This window comes from Osmia bicornis, chromosome 4 (assembly GCF_907164935.1).
Source record: "Osmia bicornis bicornis chromosome 4, iOsmBic2.1, whole genome shotgun sequence".
In the NCBI taxonomy this organism is placed as follows: domain Eukaryota; kingdom Metazoa; phylum Arthropoda; class Insecta; order Hymenoptera; family Megachilidae; genus Osmia; species Osmia bicornis.
The window spans coordinates 5,762,965-5,784,293 of NC_060219.1; the positions used below are offsets into that span (position 1 = coordinate 5,762,965).

At 37.8% G+C, this 21,329-nt stretch overlaps 2 protein-coding genes across 8 annotated transcripts; both read right to left on the minus strand.

Moving 5' to 3' along the window:
- Positions 1 to 1,032: 1,032 nt before the first annotated feature.
- LOC114879993 (troponin T, skeletal muscle) lies at positions 1,033 to 16,207 on the minus strand. Of its 6 annotated transcripts, none has more exons than XM_029195523.2 (13): positions 15,858 to 16,207; positions 13,746 to 13,791; positions 7,989 to 8,006; positions 5,027 to 5,054; positions 4,747 to 4,851; positions 4,529 to 4,625; positions 4,364 to 4,400; positions 4,177 to 4,279; positions 3,881 to 4,099; positions 3,717 to 3,809; positions 3,554 to 3,634; positions 3,249 to 3,327; positions 1,033 to 2,018 (listed from the first exon to the last, which is right to left on the minus strand). In XM_029195523.2, the coding sequence occupies exons 2-13, from the start codon at positions 13,769 to 13,771 to the stop codon at positions 1,738 to 1,740; spliced, it is 1,167 nt and encodes a 388-aa protein (XP_029051356.1). In that variant the 5' UTR covers positions 13,772 to 13,791; positions 15,858 to 16,207; the 3' UTR covers positions 1,033 to 1,737. The 6 variants fall into 6 exon arrangements, with proteins under 6 accessions (XP_029051356.1, XP_029051347.1, XP_029051338.1 ...); XM_029195514.2 differs by lacking the exon at positions 3,249 to 3,327 and adding an exon at positions 2,615 to 2,693 and having other exon boundaries at positions 15,858 to 16,202; XM_029195505.2 differs by lacking the exons at positions 3,249 to 3,327; positions 15,858 to 16,207 and adding exons at positions 2,615 to 2,693; positions 14,205 to 14,308.
- A 2,466-nt stretch (positions 16,208 to 18,673) lies between these two features.
- On the minus strand, positions 18,674 to 20,049 carry LOC114880014 (U11/U12 small nuclear ribonucleoprotein 35 kDa protein-like). Of its 2 annotated transcripts, none has more exons than XM_029195571.2 (4): positions 19,839 to 20,049; positions 19,472 to 19,687; positions 19,193 to 19,406; positions 18,674 to 19,115 (listed from the first exon to the last, which is right to left on the minus strand). In XM_029195571.2, the coding sequence occupies exons 1-4, from the start codon at positions 19,839 to 19,841 to the stop codon at positions 19,009 to 19,011; spliced, it is 540 nt and encodes a 179-aa protein (XP_029051404.2). In that variant the 5' UTR covers positions 19,842 to 20,049; the 3' UTR covers positions 18,674 to 19,008. The 2 variants fall into 2 exon arrangements, with proteins under 2 accessions (XP_029051404.2, XP_029051394.2); XM_029195561.2 differs by lacking the exon at positions 19,839 to 20,049 and adding an exon at positions 19,767 to 19,826.
- Positions 20,050 to 21,329: the final 1,280 nt, after the last annotated feature.

The following is a 21,329-nucleotide window of genomic DNA, read 5'->3' on the forward strand; positions in this document are numbered from 1 at the left end:
ACAATAGTCAGAAAAAAAAAGGGAGAAATATATAAGAGAACACGCAACCAGGCTTGATGCACTCACATAAACACATTAAAAAATGCAATAATACATGTAATCTGCTGTAACATGAAAAATCACAGTACCAAAGACGCGTATTTATATATCCACTTACACATGCCCAACTGTGTGAGGAATCATATTATGTGTATAACACATGTGAACACATACATATCCCCAACCACACGAGCAATCAAGCTACAAAACATATTAATACGCCTATATATACGTGCCTAACCACACGAGGACACACACGTAACACATGGTAAGAGAAGGATAACCACACACACGAATATCTGAATTGACAGATCGTACCGATTCCGATTGCTACATAGATCTGGATTCCGTGACGGCCGCAATAAGACTGGCCTCCTCAAGTTCAAGCAGTGATAACAAACAGATCGGAACTAAGCCGTACCGTGTATTTTCATTTTGTAGGAGCTCTATCTAAACCTACTCGATGGAAACGAATTTAATTCCTAGTTTTCATTCTATCGTTATTTGTTTATTAAATTGTTACTATATTTATTGTAAATTATTTTTGTATCGATTTAAATAAAGATTTTAGTTAATTATTATTGTGTTACGAGATACTAAAATTTACACGAGAATTATTAAATGCAAATTTCGGTGTTGTTTATTTTAAGGATAGTTTATTGGCATCGTTTCCACGATTTGAACCCGTTTATAAATTTTGGCTCGAATCCGAATAGTCATAGGAATTACTAGACGCGAGAAGATAATAAATTATTCAATATACATACTTTGTGTTTACTATTAATTTAATCAGACGTTTATGTTTCTTTAATTGGTAAACAAACGCGTTATATAGTCCATTAAAAATCAACATAATTTATTATAAATGAACCATTAAACTCGCGGTAAAAAACAAAGTAATCTAACATTTTTTAATCATTCAATTGATCTTTAAATTAGAGAAAGATTATTTTTTTCGTGTTACAGATTAAATAAACATTAAACACTCTGACATATTCTTATAATATCCCACTTTATTGTTAATAAAATCGTCCAGAAGAGCGGAAGTAAGAAAATCAAACAAGATAATCGATAAGTAGAGTTTCAATAACGAATAAAAACACCGTTAACGTCTTTACTTCGAAAACTGTTCTTTTGCAATCGGGTCCTCTTAATTTACAATCAAGATTAACATTTTATAGACGTAACAAATCAAGGATTATCTCCTAGGGATAAAGATAGGTGGATTCCTCGCGAAATCTTATACGATAAACCGTTTTATTTTAATAATGTGTGTGCGTGTATTTTGTACAATATAATAATAATAATAATAATAATAATAGTAGCAATAGAAGTAGTAGAGTAGTAGTAATAGAAGTATTAATAGCAGTGGTTGAACAGCCGAGAAATGGTAACAGCTTGTTTTAACCAGCCGGAATGCTCGCCATTATAGATTTGCTTGTTCGCGGAGAAACCTTAAAGAGACACGGACATCCGGTTTCTTCTGCCCTTCGTAACCATTTCGATGTCGCGTAAAACTCGAAACGAACAGCCAACTATAACGACGAGATTCTGGTACAATGGCGAGCCATTGTTGGTCTCTACTGTCGCCACGACTATACATATATGTACGTTCGATGGTACGAAGGATGTTTCAAGATTGCTTGATGATCGATCGATTGAATCTGTGGTTAGGTGCCAATTTAACGGAAGTAGAATCTATTCTTCTTCTTCTTCTTCTTCTTCTTCCTCCTCTTCCTCTTCCTCCTCCTCCTCTTCCTCCTCTTCTTCCTCTTCTTCACCCTCACCTTCACCCTTCTTCTCACCTTCTTCCTCCTCCTCCTCCTCCTCTTCCTCCTCCTCTTCTTCTTCCTCATCGAATTGTGGCTCTTCAAGTTCTTCGTCTTCAGCCGCAGCCTTCACGTCTTCTTCGCCTTCCGGTGATTCGGGGTCTCCGGGTTTCTTGCCTGGCCTCTCGCCGAACCATTTCGGCAACTTCGCTGTTCGTGCAAAGAAAATCATTAACTGATGCTACTTAAAATCAGGAATACAGAAATTTCTTTATCTATACGACGAACAACGAGGATTTTCTAGAAAGTGATACAAATGGAAGAAGAAAATAATTTAAGAGAAAAATTCTCTAGTTTATGATTTTAGACGTCCTCGGCGAAGAATGAAGAGAACGTATGGGGAGGCGCTTTCAATTTCGTAAAAAGTCTTCTACTCGTTTTTCGTCAGACAGGGCTCCTCGATGCTGTTAAAATATACTTCTCCCTGGGACCGCTGCAGTTTGTCCTACTTTCAGGAGGAACATTCCGCCGCTGGTCGAGTTGCAAGACTCGTTTTTCAAGCAAATGCATACGATACGATACGGTGAAGCAATAAACTGGCGAAAAACAGAAGAGGAATGCTTTTTACGTTTGCATACCTCCGTAACGTTTCCGAACGGTTCAACGGCTGGCAGAAATATCAGGGATACTTGAAGAATTATTCGATCGATGTACACGTTCATTTCTGATCTTTTACATTGATTCTATATTTATGAGAACGATGGAAACGCTATGCATTTGCTCGCTAATGCTTCTAGAATACATACTCTTCTGACGACCGAGGAATTGTTGCTTTTGTTGAGCCCATTGCTTCTCTATGATCTCCTTCTGCTGTTCGGTCAATCCCTGAAACATCAATGGACAAAATGGCATGCTAGGATACATTGCAACACGGGAGCCACTCGACTTTCCTCAGGATTTTCTTTTATCGCCATACGAATCTTTCCATGGCGAGCAGAACTAATTAGAATGGGTTCTATATTATTCGATATTCTGCTGGAATCTCCTAAGGGGTTCAAATGGTTTTTAGATATTGGTATTGCGTTAGCTCTGTCCAGAATATTTCGTGATTTATGTCTGCTGGGCTGGGGGGGTTCGTAGTAAATCCTGGACAACTATTCGTGACCTTTGTTTCGTTGAGATGAATTACCAGGGAATAATGAATGTATCTCTATAAAGGTCAGGTTGTACGTGTGTGGGGTGAAACGAAATAACACGAGCATAACAACACTTTCTATGGTATCTGGCATTCTACGTCGATTATTTAGTAAATGGGGATTCAACACTAATTAGAAACCGTAATCATCTCGATGGTGATGGGGGGTCAGGGGGCTCAGGGATCCAATCAATAACGCAAACAACAGGGGTTCGTACACTAACAGACTGCTCGATAGGACTCACTTTTGGTGCGCTTCATGAACTGTTCTGATTTCTGTTTCCACAGTTTCTCGTTGATTTCCGCGAGAAGCGTGTCATAACCCTGCGATTCAATATACTTCACTGATTACCCCTTTCGTCTACAAACATCATCTAACCAGCTAATCTATTTTTAACAAATCTACGTCAATTTTCAATAAATTTGAGTCCACCGTGGTACTTCTTTTTGGTTCTTCGATAACGTTCTCAAGGGGGGTAACTAACAGGCCAGATTATTCGAGTACTCGAAGAATCATCGACTGATCGAATGGGTAGAGAATCCTACTTACACCCTCGAACAGCTTCTTCTTATCGTCGTAAGACCTGGTATCCACACGGCGTTCGTATTTGGAGGCGACTTGGATCTTGGGCTGGAGAAAGAAAAATAATTGTATGGTACTTGAGGCAAATCTGTTGCATCAATTTCCATTACATTTTGTCGAGGACACTTACAGGGTATTTACCGGTAAGGGCTTCAGGATCAAGACCCTTCTTCAAGGCCTTGTGCCTCAATTGTTGCTTCTGACGTTCCTTTAATTCTTTAAGCTACAAAGAAACAAGATGATTATTTCTGAAATATCGTATACGTTAAAGTTGAAATATCTGAGAATGCTAACGTCATAGTCCTGGCGTTTCTGTCGCTCTTCAAGATCGTATTTCTCAGTTTCCAGCTTAACTATGGTGTCCCAGAGTTCGTTGGCTTTAGACCGGAGCTTTTCAATGGACAAACCATCGATTTCCAAGGGTTTGATACGAATGCTCAACGAGATTTTCTTCTCCTCCTCCAGTTGTTCTTTCGTCTTGTTGCGCTCTAGTTGCGCCGACGTAAGATTACCCTATAGAAAAATTAAAAGAAATTCATTAACAATAGGAAAATGTATAGTTTATTCGATCTGTCGATGAAGATACACACTGCCAGATCTTTCCTGGTGATGGTAAAGTTGGGGCCCTTCTTGCTTTGATCCTTCATCGCCTGCATCATAGCCTGACGTTTCTTTTCCGATTCTTCCAGACGCCTGAACAAAGGAATTTATTCAATTTTTCATATATTTTATACACACGTATTACCCATTGTTTAAATAAAGAAGAAAAAGACGTACTTTCTTTTTTCTTCAATATCACGTTGTTTCTTCTCCTCTGAAAATTTAAAAGAGCGTCAGTATATGCCTTCAAAAGAAACATTTTCACCGTAGGAAACAGAAATTAAATTTAAATTCTAAATAGGAGGATAACGTCGGAACAGAAAGGAAGTGGAATAAACTAACCGATTTCACGTTGGCGACGTTCCTCCTCTTCCTTCTTTTTCTGAGCCAATCTCTTCTCCTCGTCCGCGCGAGTGATCTTGCGCTTCGCTTGCTTCTCCTGCAAACGACAAGTAACAGGACAATGGAGAATACATGGAAACGTAAGGAGGAAGAGCCTGGATCTATGCATGAGATGTATAACAAAAGAAATCCTATGCTTTATAGAATACGATACGAACCTTCAATCTCTTCAGTTCCTCCTCCTCCTTGGCTCTTTGCTTTCGCCATTCTGCAATGTATTCCTTCAGCTGTTCGTCTAGGTCGCTTCTCTTCTGTTCCTGCCTCTGTGTACCACCGGCAACGATAAAATGTAAAATACTCGTCCCTACTAAATCTTCTGGATATACATATACTGTGACTGTGTTCGATCACTAGACTACGAATTTTTCTTTAGGTCTCATTTAATTCTTTAGCACGAACATATCCATAGTCTAGCGATCATAGAGAATTTATTCTCACCTTCATAAACTCGGGATTCTCAGACTCCCTGATGCAGGCCGGAACGAAAACAAAAGTAATTCTCTTTAGTTCCTGTCGCTCGTCCTCTGTGAGAGATCCCGCAAGATCTCTTCCAGGATCTTCGTACATCGCCACTCTCACGTTCCACTTTTCAATTATTTATTACACCTCATCCATTCTCTCTCGTGGCGAATAAATTCTCGACTGTTTTGCTTTATGCTTTATGCTTCTTTTAGTTTGCTCTCATCGCACGCGAACAGCCAGATATACAGACAGACACAGGCATACGCAAACAGACAGACGGACGGACGGACAGAACAGAAAATGTAGAAAGCTTGTGGAGAGAAGATTAGGCGCATGATGTGAGATCAAAGGCAGAAGTATTCCTTCTGGAGATGGGAAAAAAGATATCGACGCGTTGAGTGCCATGGAAATTGAAAAATAATTTTACTTTTCATGGATGTATTCAACGTGTCGATACATAATAGAAGAAGATACAGTAATTGGAATAGATTTCAAATATTTGGAGGCGCTTCAAAATCCAAGATATTCTCGAATATGAAGGCGCGGTAAACGTGGATGGTATCGGGTTACATCATGTGGATCGGATCCAGGATAACTTTAAAATGAGGGAAGGATCTCTAATTTTAAAGATGATTCCGTGCTATTGGAAAATAGACGGAACGGGTAGATAGAAGGTTGAACAACTTGTTTAGTGTTTAGCTGGAAAAATAGTTTGGAAGCCGTTCGAGAACAAGCGATTAAGCATTTTTACAAAAGCGATTCAGCAGGTCCGAAGAGAAAATTTCATTGATTTGAACAGCGTACAACGAGAACAAGAATATTCAATATACAGATCAAAAATTGAAACAATCCACAAACTAAACTTTATGTATTAAGAATGAACAAGTTTTAAATTTCTAATTCTCTCAAGGTTTAAACGGAGTGATATTCAATGATTAATTAAGAGTAAACTCGAGGTACATCATTATTCTGGTAATGATCTTTAGACTAAAGGAGTCCGATTCCTTTGGCAACGTAACAAAGACGATGATAAAGGATAATTGGGACAGAACTGGAGATCTACCACTCACTCTTCTTCTCGTCAGACATTTTCTTCTTCTTTCCCCACTCAAAATGCAAGCGAACGCACAGTCGCCGTCGTTATCAGCTTCATCGCTGTCGCCATTCATTATTATCAATTATTAACACCGTGAGAAAATAAGCCACAGTCGAAAGCCAAGATGCTGGCCAATATACATGAAAAAAAAAAAAAAAAAAAAAAAAAAGAGAGAAAACGAGCTAATCGACGATCTGTTCATCATCGTTTTTATCTGGTCACTGAATCTTCGAATTGTATCTCTTTTAAATCGTTCGAACAATTAAAATAACCAAATTTAAATACGCGTTTATTGCCAACGATCGTTGCAACAAAGGTATCCGTCAGAAATTTGAGAATGAAACCGACCGAGTGGGCCGGTTTCCAATGTTCGTTCTTCAATAATTTCGTCTACAACTCGTTGCAATATCGTAAACAAGGTTTAACAACGTTGGCAAGGTAATGGTTGGCAGGTGTACAACTATATTATGAAACAATCCGATGAATTATGCGATACCGAGACACCTGACCAGCCTGCTAATCTGACTGGACGAAAATTCAGTGACCCTTTCGAATAACGCGTTTCTGCGACAATTGCTGCAGGTCGATTGATTATGGCGCAAGATCAACATAATTAAACAGTATGTAACAGATAAGGGGGGCTGACAGGGGGGAGTGAGAGCACCAAGTGGTAAGAAACAGAACAAAAGAAACAAAAAAGGAGAAACGAGTCCCGTACACGTAGGATACAAAAAAAAAGAAACACGACACCAAGTTGGTACAGTTGGTTTGAACAGCGAGATCAACGAAAAACTGATCAAAAACTTGACAGATCAACACGTATGTATGTATACACATGGATGTACGTGTTTGGACAGACGAAATTATGTACAGAGCCGTTAATTGGTGATTAATCAGATATAGAAAAAAGGGGGAAAACATGAGACAGAGACAGAGATAGAGACAGAAAAGAGAAACATGAGCTTTGGGGTGAATTGGGTGTTGAGCTTCGAGCACTGATCACCAATTATTAGATTCTTCTTCTTGACGGGATCGAGACTTTTTTTAATTACACATATAAGTTGCAACAGGAATTACAGGGTATCCTATTATAACATTAGGAGCGATTTTAAGGAAACAAGTAATAAACGAAAAAGGAATTTCAATATACATAAAAGTTTTTTAAAGGAGGGTACTGAACACATGACGTGCACCTTCTTCATTAATTTTCCTCCCTCGAATATCCAACTTTTTTAACTTCCCTTTCGTCTATAAACTACGAATAATTATTATCCTGAATCCATCGAATGATTTTGTCTGCTAATTGCATCAGTTTTGTGAACGTTAGTACATTTGAAACGAACACCACAGCTACGGTGTAAGAATAAACCGCATTACGTTATCGTACACATATTTATGAAACATTTGGCAATGATCCAGCCGACGCAAGTTATATTAGTTGGCCGCGCCTCTTACGCAACCCTTATGCATAATACGGTCAAAAGCCTTAAAACTTTTCGTCTAAACAACCTTGTGTTGTTCGTAAATATTCGCGTGATCGTGCATCGGTGCATTTAATCGCTTGCATCACGTTACACGGTCAAGAACCTCGAACCAAGTGTACGACTACCTGATGAAACACCCTCTCAAAAGTATCAAAAATAATGTTCGTATTTCTGTAAACTGTGGAAGTTGGTATGCTGCGAGGATAAAAATAATAATCTTGGATTATAGCGATCGGCAGTCTCGTTCCCGTCAAAAGTTCGAAAATAAGCGCGGACTTGAAGGGTGGTGGGTGTGTGAGAGCGGCCGTAGAACAAAGAAAAAAGTATTATTGACGTGTAAACTCGAGATTCAACTTACTTTTGGGACGCCCTACCCCTACAAAAAAAGAAAGGAAAGGTACATTAATAACAATCGAATTTGTTCGATTTCTTTTTTACACGGGACTGACGGAAAGCCGCGTTTTAAAGTACGAATTACTTTTTCGGCTTAATTCTGTTCGTATTTCGATCAAGCCCTGATGCTCGATCAGGGTGAAACAGCGTCGTTCAAAAATCGACGACAGTCTGCCGCGTTCCATCCACTTTTATCCATTCTCTTACGACTCTTTTTTACGACACATTATCGAGCATTGTGCGAGGAATGCGAACGGTAGCCGCGTTTCACGAGCCATTTTCAATAGCTTCATTTTCTTTTCCTTTTCTTTTTTCTTTTTTTTTTTAACGAGGACATAAAAGAGGAGAACAGGCAGCCTATCGTCTGTTTCGTATGGAAGGGTCTTGTCATGCCTACGTAAGTACATAGCTTTTTGTGAAACCTTTCCCAGCTCGAGCTTTCGAAATGCGAGAACGACAATTATGCGACAAAGATAATAATGCGTGGAAATATAGAGACAGTTAGGTATGGTTCTGGATACAACGAGCCACTTTCCAACGGTTCAATTCGTGATTGAAAAGTGAAACTATGAAAAAATTCTTTCTTTTACATAATCATAACATAAAAAGTGAATAAATTATAAAATGCTCGTATCAGAAAACAAATAGGTAATTTAAAAAATATGACTCAAAGCAGGTTTCACCATTCATTCACAATTATCTTGAATCTGAAACGAGCAAAATTCACGCAGACCAGAGAACCTGACGCGTATTATACGTGGACGTGTATCAGACAGGACAAGGTGGCGGCGATAGACATACTTGTTCAACCATCGACACAACAACAGCGACACAGCATTAAAAAGGCAATACGATGAAGACAGCGGACGGACCAACAGTGAAAAATAACGTGAAAAAAGTACAAAAAAGAGTACGCGTGAATGCACACGTACGATGACAAAATTAGTCGTTGTCGTTTCCTCGCGTTATTTGCCGATTCGCTTGTACACAAGCGACATCGTTGATAACACCATCGGAATGGCGAGAAAAAATTGAAAATCCAAAAAAAGAAAAAAAAAAGAAAAACTATGACGCATATAAAAAGACTCAGAAGCAAAATACAGTAAAATCTGTCTAGAATAATTGCAATTGAAGGCTGCTTGCTAGATATAAAAATTCTAATTACGATTCGATGACATAAAAAGTATCGCAAAACAGCACTTACGCCACATCGATCTAAAGCTTAAAGCTTATTGAAAACGACTATGCAAACTATTCATTAATATTTTTAATAGAAAACGGCTGGTTGTCAGTTAAAGCGAACAATGCGACAAAATAAAATATTATTTTTAACGAAGTTATAGCTGTTGAAAATATTGTAAATAAATCGAGAATTCGGAATGACACTATCGTTCATAAATCAATCAAAGATGAAATTTATTCTTTATGAGAAAATGGTTCTCCGGCATAAACAGATTTCACTGTATTTCATGGGGAGAATAAAAAATAGGGCTCTCGGTGCATGTACCAGTCAATACGATCCACGAACAATAATTTTAAAGGCAAGAGAAGAAAACAAAAAAAAATAAAGAACAGCAGAGTGGAACAGGTGATTTTTTAGCGTTGCCACGTCAAGGCAACGAATATCGTATTACTTTTCCATTTAACTCGAAAATTCCATCTGTACGAAGAAAGAAAACGACTCGCGCGAATTTTTTCCTGTGAAATTGGAAAGCTTCGAAGGTACAGAGAAAGGGGCAAAAACGGTACGATTGAAAAAGAAAAAAAGATCGTAACAAAAACGAAGCGGATCGGTTCACAAAACGTGAATTTTTAAATGTCTTTTTCGTGTGTAATAAAAAGAAAAAGAAAAAGAAAACCCGAATCGTTTCAAGAGACGATGAAAATTTGTCGCGGAATAAAAATCAGCCTCTTCTTGAGACGTTTATGTATATGTACAATCTTTCAAAGAAAGGGAAAAAAAAGAAGAATGAAAGAGAAATACGTGACTCATACAAGTCTAAAGTAGATGGAAAAAAGAATCTAGAATAAAGAGAAGATGGCAAGATTCGCAATAGAGAAAGTGTTTTGTACAAAATACAGTAGAACTCCATTTATCTGAACCCTGTTTTACACGAACGAAACTTAGCGAATACTCGATCAACCCTTTCGCTACATAAACGCAAAGCGTTTATGTTCAGCAGGCATGCAATGGAAATTTTCTATAACAATTAGAAACAACAACATCTACGCTAAAAGATTTCTCATTGCAAATTAGATTTTATAAAGAAAATTATTTTATTTACGTTCGGATATTAAGTTAGATAATTCAACCCTTCTGATCCGACACTTTTACAGAGAGCATAGTTATTTATTTTGCTTCAAGATTTAAATTTCACAAAATTTCTGATGTCAGATCGGAGAGGTTAATGTATAAACGTTTCCGGCAGAGGCAATTGTAACGAAAGGGTTAATTAAATTAACTGCAGAGCTCTTATTATTTAAATTATTACTTGAAATTTATGCAAAATAATGAAATTTTAATTTTGTATTCACTTATACGAACGTGACCTCCTATTAACCCTTTCAGTGAGTTATTTTTTATTACAATCAAAGGTGTAATTTAATAATTGCATCGATGCGTCTACAGCGTTTGAACTATTTCAATTTATGGACGTGTAAACACGTTCATAACACTCAAAGGGTTAATTCGTTCAAGAGATCCCGAACGACCCAGTTATTTGAACCGTATTGTCCTCCGATTACGTTCATATAAATGAAGTTTTACTGTAGAAGAGAAAAAAAAAGGTCACATTGCGCGAACAGAAACAGCAAAGACGAACAGATAATAATATTGATCATCGAGAACAAAACAACGACAACAGTTAGACGATTAACAGAGAAATAAGAAAGATAGAGAGACAGTAGGCAGAGAAAGAAAAAGAGAAAAAAAAACAGACAAGAAATGAACATTGCTAACAGCAGCTTTGCCCGTACATAGTAGGCGAATTTACAGTTTTGTCTGAAAACTTACTCGATCTTCCTCTCCGGCTGCCTTTGATTTTTCGAGTTTTCGATTCGCGCCGCGTTGGTCGTTCGGTCGATGGTGATTGGTGGTTTGATTGGTTGGTTGGTTGGTTGGTTTTTTTGTGTATTGTATGTGGAGATTCAGGCGAAGGGAGAGATAGATATAGACAGATTGAAAAAAAGAGAGAAACGAAGATCATAAACCAAAGTCAGAGATAATTTCAGATTATACAGTTTGATTCTAATTGCAAAAATGTTGATCGGATATCGATCATTATTCTTTCCCGTCCTCTCTTTCGTTACGAATCTTTGAGAAATGTCAACGTTAACTATTATCATTGTAAATAAAAAAAAAAGGATTTAATTAGCATTATTTTCCTTTAGTTGGTAATTAAATGCTAGCATAAAACATTTCTCATTGATTCGTTTCACTTTGAACGATTCAATAATTTTCATCCTTCGTTCAATACAGATTGATTGAAAAAGTATCGAAGAAAATTATTGAATCGTATTTGTGCAAACAAATGACACCTTCAAGAATTCGTGGTAACGTCGTAAGTGGTAGTTGTTCGTGTATCGTCGTTCGAAAATCATCGAATTAATATGTAATTAGGTGTTCACAGTTAGAACGCCATTCGTCTGCTCTATTTTCGTAAAGGGAAGCACGACTGTTCTAATTTTAACGACAGTTCGAGAGAGATCGCTCTAACAGGCTGAATGTAATTCCTTGGAACTACTATTACTTTTCGTTACAGACGCGAGTGATGTTATTAAATTAAAATTTGGAACGGAAAATGATTTTAACACGTGTTTGAAATGAAAAATTGGTTTCTGTCTTTTGCCAGTACCTGAGGTAAGATGGCAATGACAAACATTAGTATTTTCGTAAAAAGTATACATTATCTTTGTCATTTGCAAAATTCTAACTTGGTCTAAATGAAAACAAGCAAAATTGCATAAATTGAAAAAATACAGATTAAAAGAAAATTAACCCCTGTTAGAAAATAATCAAACTTTAATTCAAAATTAAAATGAAATTTAAAAAATGCATAATGGTGTTTGAAAATAAATTTTCAAGGAGGAAAGAAGAAAAAAATGAAACAGCAAAGAGCGATCTCTCCGCGAAGTCTGAAACAAAACTAAAGAGAAATGACATCCTAATTTGTAGAAGAGAGACGACGGTCATCAAAGAGCAAAAATTAACCGCCGGTGGCGAGAAACGCTAGACCAAACTGCTAAGAGCTAATTCTCAGCTCGAAAGGAGCCTATGTCTATAATCGAGATAAGAAAACGAGAATTATAGTCCGCGATGATTCTGCCCATTGGTGGCAGACACCTATACGCAGACACGCCTCTGGAACTTACTTCCTGAAATGAGAAAACGAAAAAAACGTGGACGTTAGAAATGTTTTAGGAACGATCACGAAGGATTTAAGGAATTATCAGCAACACTTACGTTTCCTCGACCACCTCCTCCTCGCTGCTGTAAAAGAGAAAATGGAAAACGAATTTTGTTAGTGAAGGTGCACAGGTATATGTGTGGGGTTTCGAACGAATAAGAAAAAAAAAAAAAAACGAAAACAAAAAAATCAGGGTTTGGGGGGAGGGGCGCACAGTGCATTTTCGGAGGGCTTGTGTTCGATTGCACGTTGAAAATGTTCATAAAATTAATCATTTATTCGTATTTTCTAATATTTATAATTGAGAAAACAGAGAGATTGTAAAAAATAAAAAAGTTAAGAAACATTCAATTTGTCAAGACATTTTTGGACCGTGTCTGTTCCTGTCACTGAATATAGATCAAAGTCGATCCGACCGAATGATTCATCAGTGATAAATACCGTGTTAGCACCTCTACGTTTAATGTTTCCTCGTGTTAAAAATAGACGGAAATTTTGCTTGCATTGACCACAATTTCTTCTACTTTGAAGACTGACAAGTTGATTGCAATAGATACAGATGTGTCTAGTACGGCATAAGATAATAGTACTAAACACAGAAATATTTTATTAACATTTTTAACGAGCAATGCATCAGGGATTCGTGCCATTACACTTTACAAATACGATTGATTCAACACAAAAACACGTGGGTGCGAAAAAGGGACAGCAGGGCTGCGGTTTACTTTCACAACAAGTCTAAGAGGGTTGTGGGGTATGAACATACCATGAACATCGGTTACATTTAAACAACGTGTTGGGGTACCATAAATCACGATGATTTTTCAATCTTACGTGAAGGTAATTCGTTTTCTTGAATATTGTTCATAATTTGACAACGATCGATATGGATCGCGGTTATCCTCGACTTATGTGGCAACCTGATAAATGACTAGAAATCAGCTACAGTGACTAGAAGTAACTAGACAGCGTGATCTATCGACGAACTATCATTTCTACGATATTTCCTGATAGGCTATCGTATTGTCTCTTATTTGTTACGCTTTGCTGAAATATTCTCGACATTTTCTGCCACTCGAACGTTTTACAAGTTCCATTTCACAAAAATGTGAAATTTCACGTATCCTTCGGTACACGTGCATTTCTCTTATGTAACGTTCAATTTACAATCGTCTTGACCATCGACGAAAAATTGCACGAAAGAATGAACGACCCTTCTGTCCAAGATTAATGTCGCAATTGCAGAATGGCAGAGAACGTCGAGAGGTAAAATTCAATTCTTTTCGTAGTTTCTCATAACCGGTTTCAATACTTACGAGTATTGCTCCTCGTCGTCAGACATGTTTGCGGGTGGTTAGGGTGCTGGAACACGCAAACAAACCACCGATTAACACAATGCCTCGGATTGTTCCTTGGATCGTTACGCGTCACGGTGCATCGTTGTTTATGCAGTTTCTAATCACAATCTCACACCGATGACTATCAAAGAAATCTACGATCGAGTCGTACAAAATTTTCTCACCAAAGATTATCGTTTACAAATTTTCTCGAGTGTTTCAAGAAAAAAAAGAAAAAAGAAATGTAAAAAGCAATAAAAATCTGAGAGTAAAGCGATTCGATCGTTCTTTTCGCTGGTCCACCGTCGAACGTGGCGCACTTCTCACAGAAAATTCTTAATAAACAAACAAGAAACAGAGAGAGAGAGAGAGAGAAAGACAGAGAGAGCAAAATGATAAGGGAGAGACGAAGGGTGTTTTGTCGAGCATAAATCGAACCTTGCAGGCGCGAGAAAGAAGAAGCTAGAAAAGAAAGGAAGTCGAAGGGGCAGACGATGCACTGGTGCAAAGGTAATCTGATATTCTGAGACGAGAAAGAGAGTACCAGTTTGCTAACCCTGGCCGCAAGCTCGACGTCTCAAGCTCTATAAGGAGCCATCCCCTTCTCTTTCTCGTCGCTCTAATTTTAGAAAAGCGACTCTCTCTCTCTCTCTCTCTCTCTCTTCTTTACTCCATCATTCGTTTATCCTATCTCTCTTTCTCTTTTTCTCCTTCACCTCCCCCGCTCTCTATGGAAGTTCCTCCATCCTCTTCTTCATCTCGTCTTCGTTGCCGTTGTCGTCATCGAGCTTTCTTAGCGTTTCCTATCCCCATCAAGGAAGCTAGCTTCCATTTTGGATAACAATTTTATCGAAAATCAAAATCCATCCACGAAACTGTACTTCTTCGCGTCTTGCCGCGAGTTAGCTCGTTTTCCAGCGTCAAATTTTCCACAGTTGATTCAGACATTGGTCGAACATTGATAGCGTCAAGAAGCTGAAGGAAGCCGAAGCGATTTCAAGGGATGCTCCTGAGAGATATTAATTCCCCAAATTGCCACTCTCGATGGCTGGCATTAACGTGGCACCGTTCCTACGCCCAAGGTGCATTACACGCTGCGTGGGAGTGGAAACAATATTACATAATTACAGACGTCACGCTTGGACATCTTGAAACAGGATATTCGACGTACATTTATAGATAGTGAGTTATCACGGCGCCGACACGATTCGCTTCTATATCCGTGCTCTTTCACCCCGCCATATTTGGAAAACAGAGATTACTTCGTTCAATTAATTAATGAAAATGAAAAAAATGAAACGATTTAGAAAAAGAATTTTCAGAGAGAAATTTCCATCACATTTCCGCGATATTGCGAAGAAGATATATCTTACGGATTCACCCTCTTCGCTCGTCAAGTGCATCTTATCAAAAACGATCTCATCTTGCCGGTCGTCAATTTCCGTTGTCCCAGGAAGCGGAAGCGCACCAAAAGAAAGACGATCGAAGAGGAGATCAAACACTACCGATAGTATCGACAAGTTTGACTACACGTTGTTTAAGTATCCTCCGGAAATTGATCCGATCCTTATCACGTTCCCTTTGATTTTCTTTAGTCATTAATCCCACCGGTCGACGATGTCATGTGTCTGATTTTCAAACGTTTCAGTAGATAAGGTCGTGGCATAGTCAGACGCTGCGGACGCGGAGCTCTTCCAGCTCTCCCTATTTCTTGTACACTTCCTCTGGCCATGAGTATAGATTCATCCTTCGGAGTGTTTAAAATTTGACCCTCGAAACACTTTAGGTTGATCTTACACCTTGGTATCCTTGCTTCCAAATCGACGTCCATAATTTTTTCACACTTTTCTTCTGTTCGTGAGATAGGAAACGGCAACGAAGACGAGGAAAAGCAGACGATGCACCAACGAACAATTGAAGGCTTATAATCGTAGCTCACTAATTACGAACCGTGCAAAACACCAAATGGCTCGATAAGGTATCACTAAATCGCTCGGTTAACGTAATAAAAAAAAAAATAAAACCAACAACAACAGCAATAACGGTATGCCATAAATCTGATGTACACAATTGAAATATAATGAAACTTACACTCGACCGGTGTGAATGTGTAGCAATGTGTGTCGTGGATGGTGTGACGTGTGGATTGGGTGGGAGAGTGTATATGTGTGGTATGAGGGTTCGCCTCGGGGCACCAGCCGAGAAACAGAGATGCTTCCAACAGGCACGCACAAAAGAGCTTTTGCTGGTGGAATGTGGAGTCCGCGACAGCTCGAGCGGCTCTGAAGTCCTGCTAACAGAGTCTGGACAGCAGCAAGACTCTTCAACGATGACTACTACTTCGGCTCCGCTGCTGACTCGATCGCTCCCTTTCGTTTTTCGCTATTAATAGAAAGCAGATCCAACACGTCCGTGGGGCTCGAGCGTGATACGATCCTGGCACGCTACTATTTTCGTCCCTTCTTAGATACCGCGATACTGATCGCTCGTTCCCTTTCCCGTGGTCCCCCTTTTTCACGCCTGTTTCGCCCCCGCATTGCTAACTGTCTCTCTGCCACGAATCATCGATGAGACCGAGAGTTTGGGGAAGGGAGAAGCGAATTTTGAATAACTTGATTAGGAGTTTGGCCAGACTGAACGGGAACCATTGTCATTCCCCTATAATTTCTTGATATCTCGATTTTCTTTCTTCCACTCTTCTGATTAAATCCTGACGCTTTTACCGAGAAGGAGCTACGAAAGATAAAGAATTTTTATGTGTACAAAGAATTATGTAACTTTACCTGTGAAAATAAATCAAAGATGGCTTTCTTACCAAACGTTGAACAATTTTTAGCACTGTTTTAAATTCACCAAGTAAATTTCCTCGTTCAATGATAAGAATCCTAATTCGCGAAGTCTCGAATACGAGCGTAATTCTAGGTATTTAAAAATAGCAGTTTATTTGAACGTGTAGCAGAGCCGCTCGCGAACCTTTTCACGTTTTGCTTTTTACTTCCGTTCGAGCGCACATTTGCCAGCGGCACGAAAAGAAGAAAATGGAAGTGCATGTTTAATGGCCGAAAGAGGGAAAAATCTCGTGTTCGCAATTGTGGTCACGCTAAGAGACGAGAGTCGAATTAAAAAAAGACTCCTTTGCGAATGCCATTCGACAGAGCTATTTATTATGGAACTCGAAAGCCGCGTCTCTCCGTTACCCCTCGAATTTCTTTCCCAAAAATCCTCTCATTTTTCTTAAAAGAGTACTGGATGGTCTGGTAAAAGCTTCGTGAAATATTTCTCTGTCTTATCTCTGATAAGAGCTCTGATCTCTCAAGTACACTGCCAGGATAATATTGCGAATGCATCGTAGACTCGAAATAAAAATCTTAAGTAAAAATATGAAAAATAATTAATTTAGTGTTGTTCAAGCTGGAACATTATTCATAGAGAAAAATAATGACAAAGGCACTAAATAAATTCTTCCATTGAATAAGTTATTTCTAACGCTGATATAGCTACATTATATCTGTCCGGTAAGTATTTCGTATTTAAGCTTGCCAACAAAAAGTATAATAGTCATTCGTCTATGTCTACGCAGAGACACCACTAAATATATTCATCCTCCAGCAATGAAAACAAGAAAGTTTGCAACAAAACGGAGGAATCTAGCTTCACTCTCATCCCTTACATACTTCAACATGAATTTAATATACAACAAAATTACTTTCATAATTAGGAATGACCGTAGAAATGAATAAAGAAAAAACAAAGTCGAAGGAAATGAAGTTTCAAACGATTCTAAACAAGAAAATTCCTCGGACATGGTAAACTAGCAAATCTCGGTGCGAGCTTCCTCTCAGAGCTGTGTCCGTGAATAAAAAAAGCACGAGGAGACGACGTTGTGATGTGAAAACGGGAGCAGCGTCCGAGCCGACGAAATAGGAGCTGCGATAAACGAATGTGGGTTGGCCCTCTGAGACCTTGGCTAAGCCGGTGGAGGCAGAGACGTCGAAGAAGGAGGCTACCTTATCAGAGCCAGCCTGGAGGCTCAAAAACTTCGGCCCGCGTGGACGACGTCGAACCACGAGGCGGCTCCATATATGGAGGGGGCCAAGCGAGAGAGAGAGGGCGCCGCGACGCCCGGGTATAAAGTTCCACGACGCTGACGACGTCGCTTCACATCACGCCAGAAAGCTCTTCTCCTTGGCTTGCTTGCTTACTCTCCTGTAATCATAGATTAATTAACGTCCTTTGACACTGAATCGATGCTCTAATTTGAAGATCATCAAAATTTTGTTTATTCAACTTTGATCAGTCGATTCCAATCAATTTTCAAATTCAGGAATTTTATATATGGGATGAAAATGAATTTTAATTTGATGCGGCAGGAGAATTTAGTCCGTTGCGATGTTCCTCTATATGTACATGTAGAGCTATTAACCGAGCAAAAGTCATTAACTCGTGATGCGTTAATTATTCTCTGATAAAACTTTCTAAATAGTTAATTGAATTCTGAATCTGCCCGTCCCAAAGTGGTTTGGCGCTAACGAATTTTTCCCCCTTCAATTAAACTGGATTATAGATTATGAACACACGAGATTGCGTTTCACATATTAAAATAATCGCTTCTGAACAATCATCCCCCGTGATGAAACTGAAAATAAATTAAATTTCTAATTGAACACTATTTTAACCGAAATATTATTACATTCTAAATGAAGTTAAAATTACTTTGATAGTTACCTATTTTTAAAACTCGCCTGTTTTATCATTTTCGAGGGAAAATACGGGAAAATAACGAGGTGATTCTGACATTAGCCAGAATTTATGGGATGCTAGAAAAAAAATTAAGTTTTCCGAATGACATCACAGAAACAGTTTAGGGGCACGGTTATTAAAAGAATCCAAACATATCGCAGGTCCAATAAAAGAAGGAAGATTTACGATTTTATTTTAAAATATATTTTTATATATGAATGAAAATGTGTGAAACGAATCTTTTTAACAATTCCTTCTCGTGTAACATTTGTTCGAATGAAAAATAGGATTTCAACAGTAATAATAGTCGTGATATTTCAGAGTTGTTCCTAATGGGTTTAAATGAATAGTCAAATATTTATATTGGATCAAAATCAAGATCAAAACAGTTTACAGACACATCTTTCAAATGCAAGTGTAACAATATAGCTTTACATTACAAAATTCTAAACACCTGTTGTATTAATAATTTAATCTATCACTGTATAAAATTAAAACTATGTTAATTATGGGGTCTTATGATATTGGGTACAATTGGCTTTTTGAAAGGTCTATCTCTCCCACCAAACCTAAGCTGCCCTGATTCTTTTTTGCCACCAAAACCACCACCTGAAACATTATAACAAATTATATCAATGGGTGCATAATATACAAAGCTGTAACCATCTAAGGATTTAGTTGCTTACCAAGTCTCCTAGGTTTCCAACCTTTCATTGTACGACCACACTCATAATCAACAAAAATTTTGTGACCTTTTAGCATAGCATCAGCACTACGTCTAATTGCCCTTCTGGCTTCATCCTCTGTTCTCATTTCCACAAATCCATAACCTTGAGATAAGCCAGTTACGATATCAACTATAACTTTGGCTGATATAACATCTCCATACCTACAGAAGAACTAAATTCATGAATGTTTGAGTTGCACACTGCTCTATTAAAGTAACGAAGACAATAACACTATACCTCCTTTAAATCATGTCTGGTAACTTTTGGTCCAAATCTAGCCACAAATAATGTTCTTTCTGGTTTTGATTTCAATCCACGAGGTGGTTCATAATGTGCTTCCATTGCATGGTTAATAGCTTTATCGTGTGGCTCTGTATCTGTGCCATCAATACTCCCAGCTTTCAAAGGATCATATTCTTTGGCATAGGGACTCCAATTCTGCCAAACATCAGTCTGAAACATGAAGACAGCAATTCAGAACATATAACCTTTAAGATGAAATAAGACTATGGTTTAATAAACTCTATTTTACAATAAGAATACTACTTGTCATTCAAATTTACGAAAGAATTAATGTTGTTTTGATTACAAGAGGTTAACTCACCATCTTTGTAAAAATAAATTACAATCTATACTGACAGCTGATTGCTACCAAATTATGAAAGTTGAACTTTCTACTTTTAACTATTAACTATATTCAATTGTCAATTTGAATAAATAAGATAATATTACAACAACAACGTTTGATTGTATGTTGATATAAGATCCCAATTATAAACAATCGAATCTAAATCGACTTCGATTCGCATGATGCTGCCATCTACAGAGAATAATAGGAAACAAATTTGAAAAGTTAAAGGAATGATCAATCTCCAATTTCCCACAAAAGATAATGCATTTTCCATAAAGAAAGGTATATTAAACAGGATGGGAATACAATAGATTACTTGAATTAAAATACCTTTTACATTTATTTAAATAGGTATTATAAAAGAGCTAATCGTATACAGTGTTACTTGATTTTCAAAGGAGATCACGTCAGGAAATTTGCGTCTACATCTACGATAATACACGACATTTGCAAACAACTATGTACCTAATCAGATTATTCATTATTTCCACTCTATCATAGTTATTAGTAGCAATCTACTTAAGATTCTTTGGTAAACCAATTAAAGATAATTTTATGTTTTTTTTTTTTTTTTTTTTTTTTTTTTAATTAGGAATTGCTGGGTGTTGTCATGTGATCCCATGCCCTTGTTCCTGTACGACAAAGAAAGATCAACCGCGACGATTGGGAACAGTAGACGACGTCAGACAACAGGTGGATCTACATCTATTAATATAATAAGCCATCGCGCGGCTTCGTGTTGTGCATGACACTGTAGAAGACTTTATTTAAAGGCACGACTGGTGCGTTACATGCTCGAATTTACATAATACGAATTCCTATCATGCGGGAGACTCGTAAATTTACGATACGCGATCTCGCTTCAGGAATTTCGATTTTGAACGTGCGTATTTCACCACGTTGGCGTCAATGTCGACCTTTTACTATTTATTAAGCACCACAACATAATTGAAATTGCGAAAAGACGAATGTGCCATCTTCGCGCACTGCCATGCAATTAACTAATGTAGATAGAACGTTAATATAAATAAATGATTGTAAATGTAGACCAGTACCGTTCTATCTTAAATTATACGTTCGTTACGGAATAGAATTTCACTCGGAACTACTCTAAATAGCAACAACCAAAATAGCCTTTGGAATTGTTTTATCCATTTATCAGTTTTTATAATACTGTCACATGGAATTGATCGCACAAAGTGGTACCATGTGTATGCATTAAAAAAAAAAAAAAAAAAAAAAAAAAATCACAAGCTTCTACGTTACACATACACGAATGTTTCGAAAAAGAGTAGTACTTGAAGATGTTACCGTAGACCAAACATCTCATCGAAAAAGATTGTCAGAATATTTTTGTCTATTTTTCATGGTCGACAAACGTCTAGCCTAAGCGTTAATTCGCTATCTGAAAATAAGATGTCAAGCTACTCGAAATCTAAATGGGCACCCATTCGTTTTAACGCC

Excerpts from the sequence above, each read along its gene's own strand:
- LOC114879993 (XM_029195523.2), bottom strand. The coding sequence starts at position 13,771 with ATGTCTGACGACGAGGAGCAATACTC. Across the intron at positions 4,852-5,026 it reads AGAATCCCGAGTTTATGAAG|AGGCAGGAACAGAAGAGAAG; the intron begins GTGAGAATAAAT and ends GGTGGTACACAG. Across the intron at positions 3,635-3,716 it reads CCCTTACCGGTAAATACCCT|CCCAAGATCCAAGTCGCCTC; the intron begins GTAAGTGTCCTC and ends TTCTTTCTCCAG.
- LOC114880014 (XM_029195561.2), bottom strand. The coding sequence starts at position 19,787 with ATGACAAGTAGTATTCTTATT. Across the intron at positions 19,688-19,766 it reads TGACAAGTAGTATTCTTATT|ACTGATGTTTGGCAGAATTG; the intron begins GTAAAATAGAGT and ends TTCATGTTTCAG. Across the intron at positions 19,407-19,471 it reads CCAGACATGATTTAAAGGAG|TTCTTCTGTAGGTATGGAGA; the intron begins GTATAGTGTTAT and ends TCATGAATTTAG.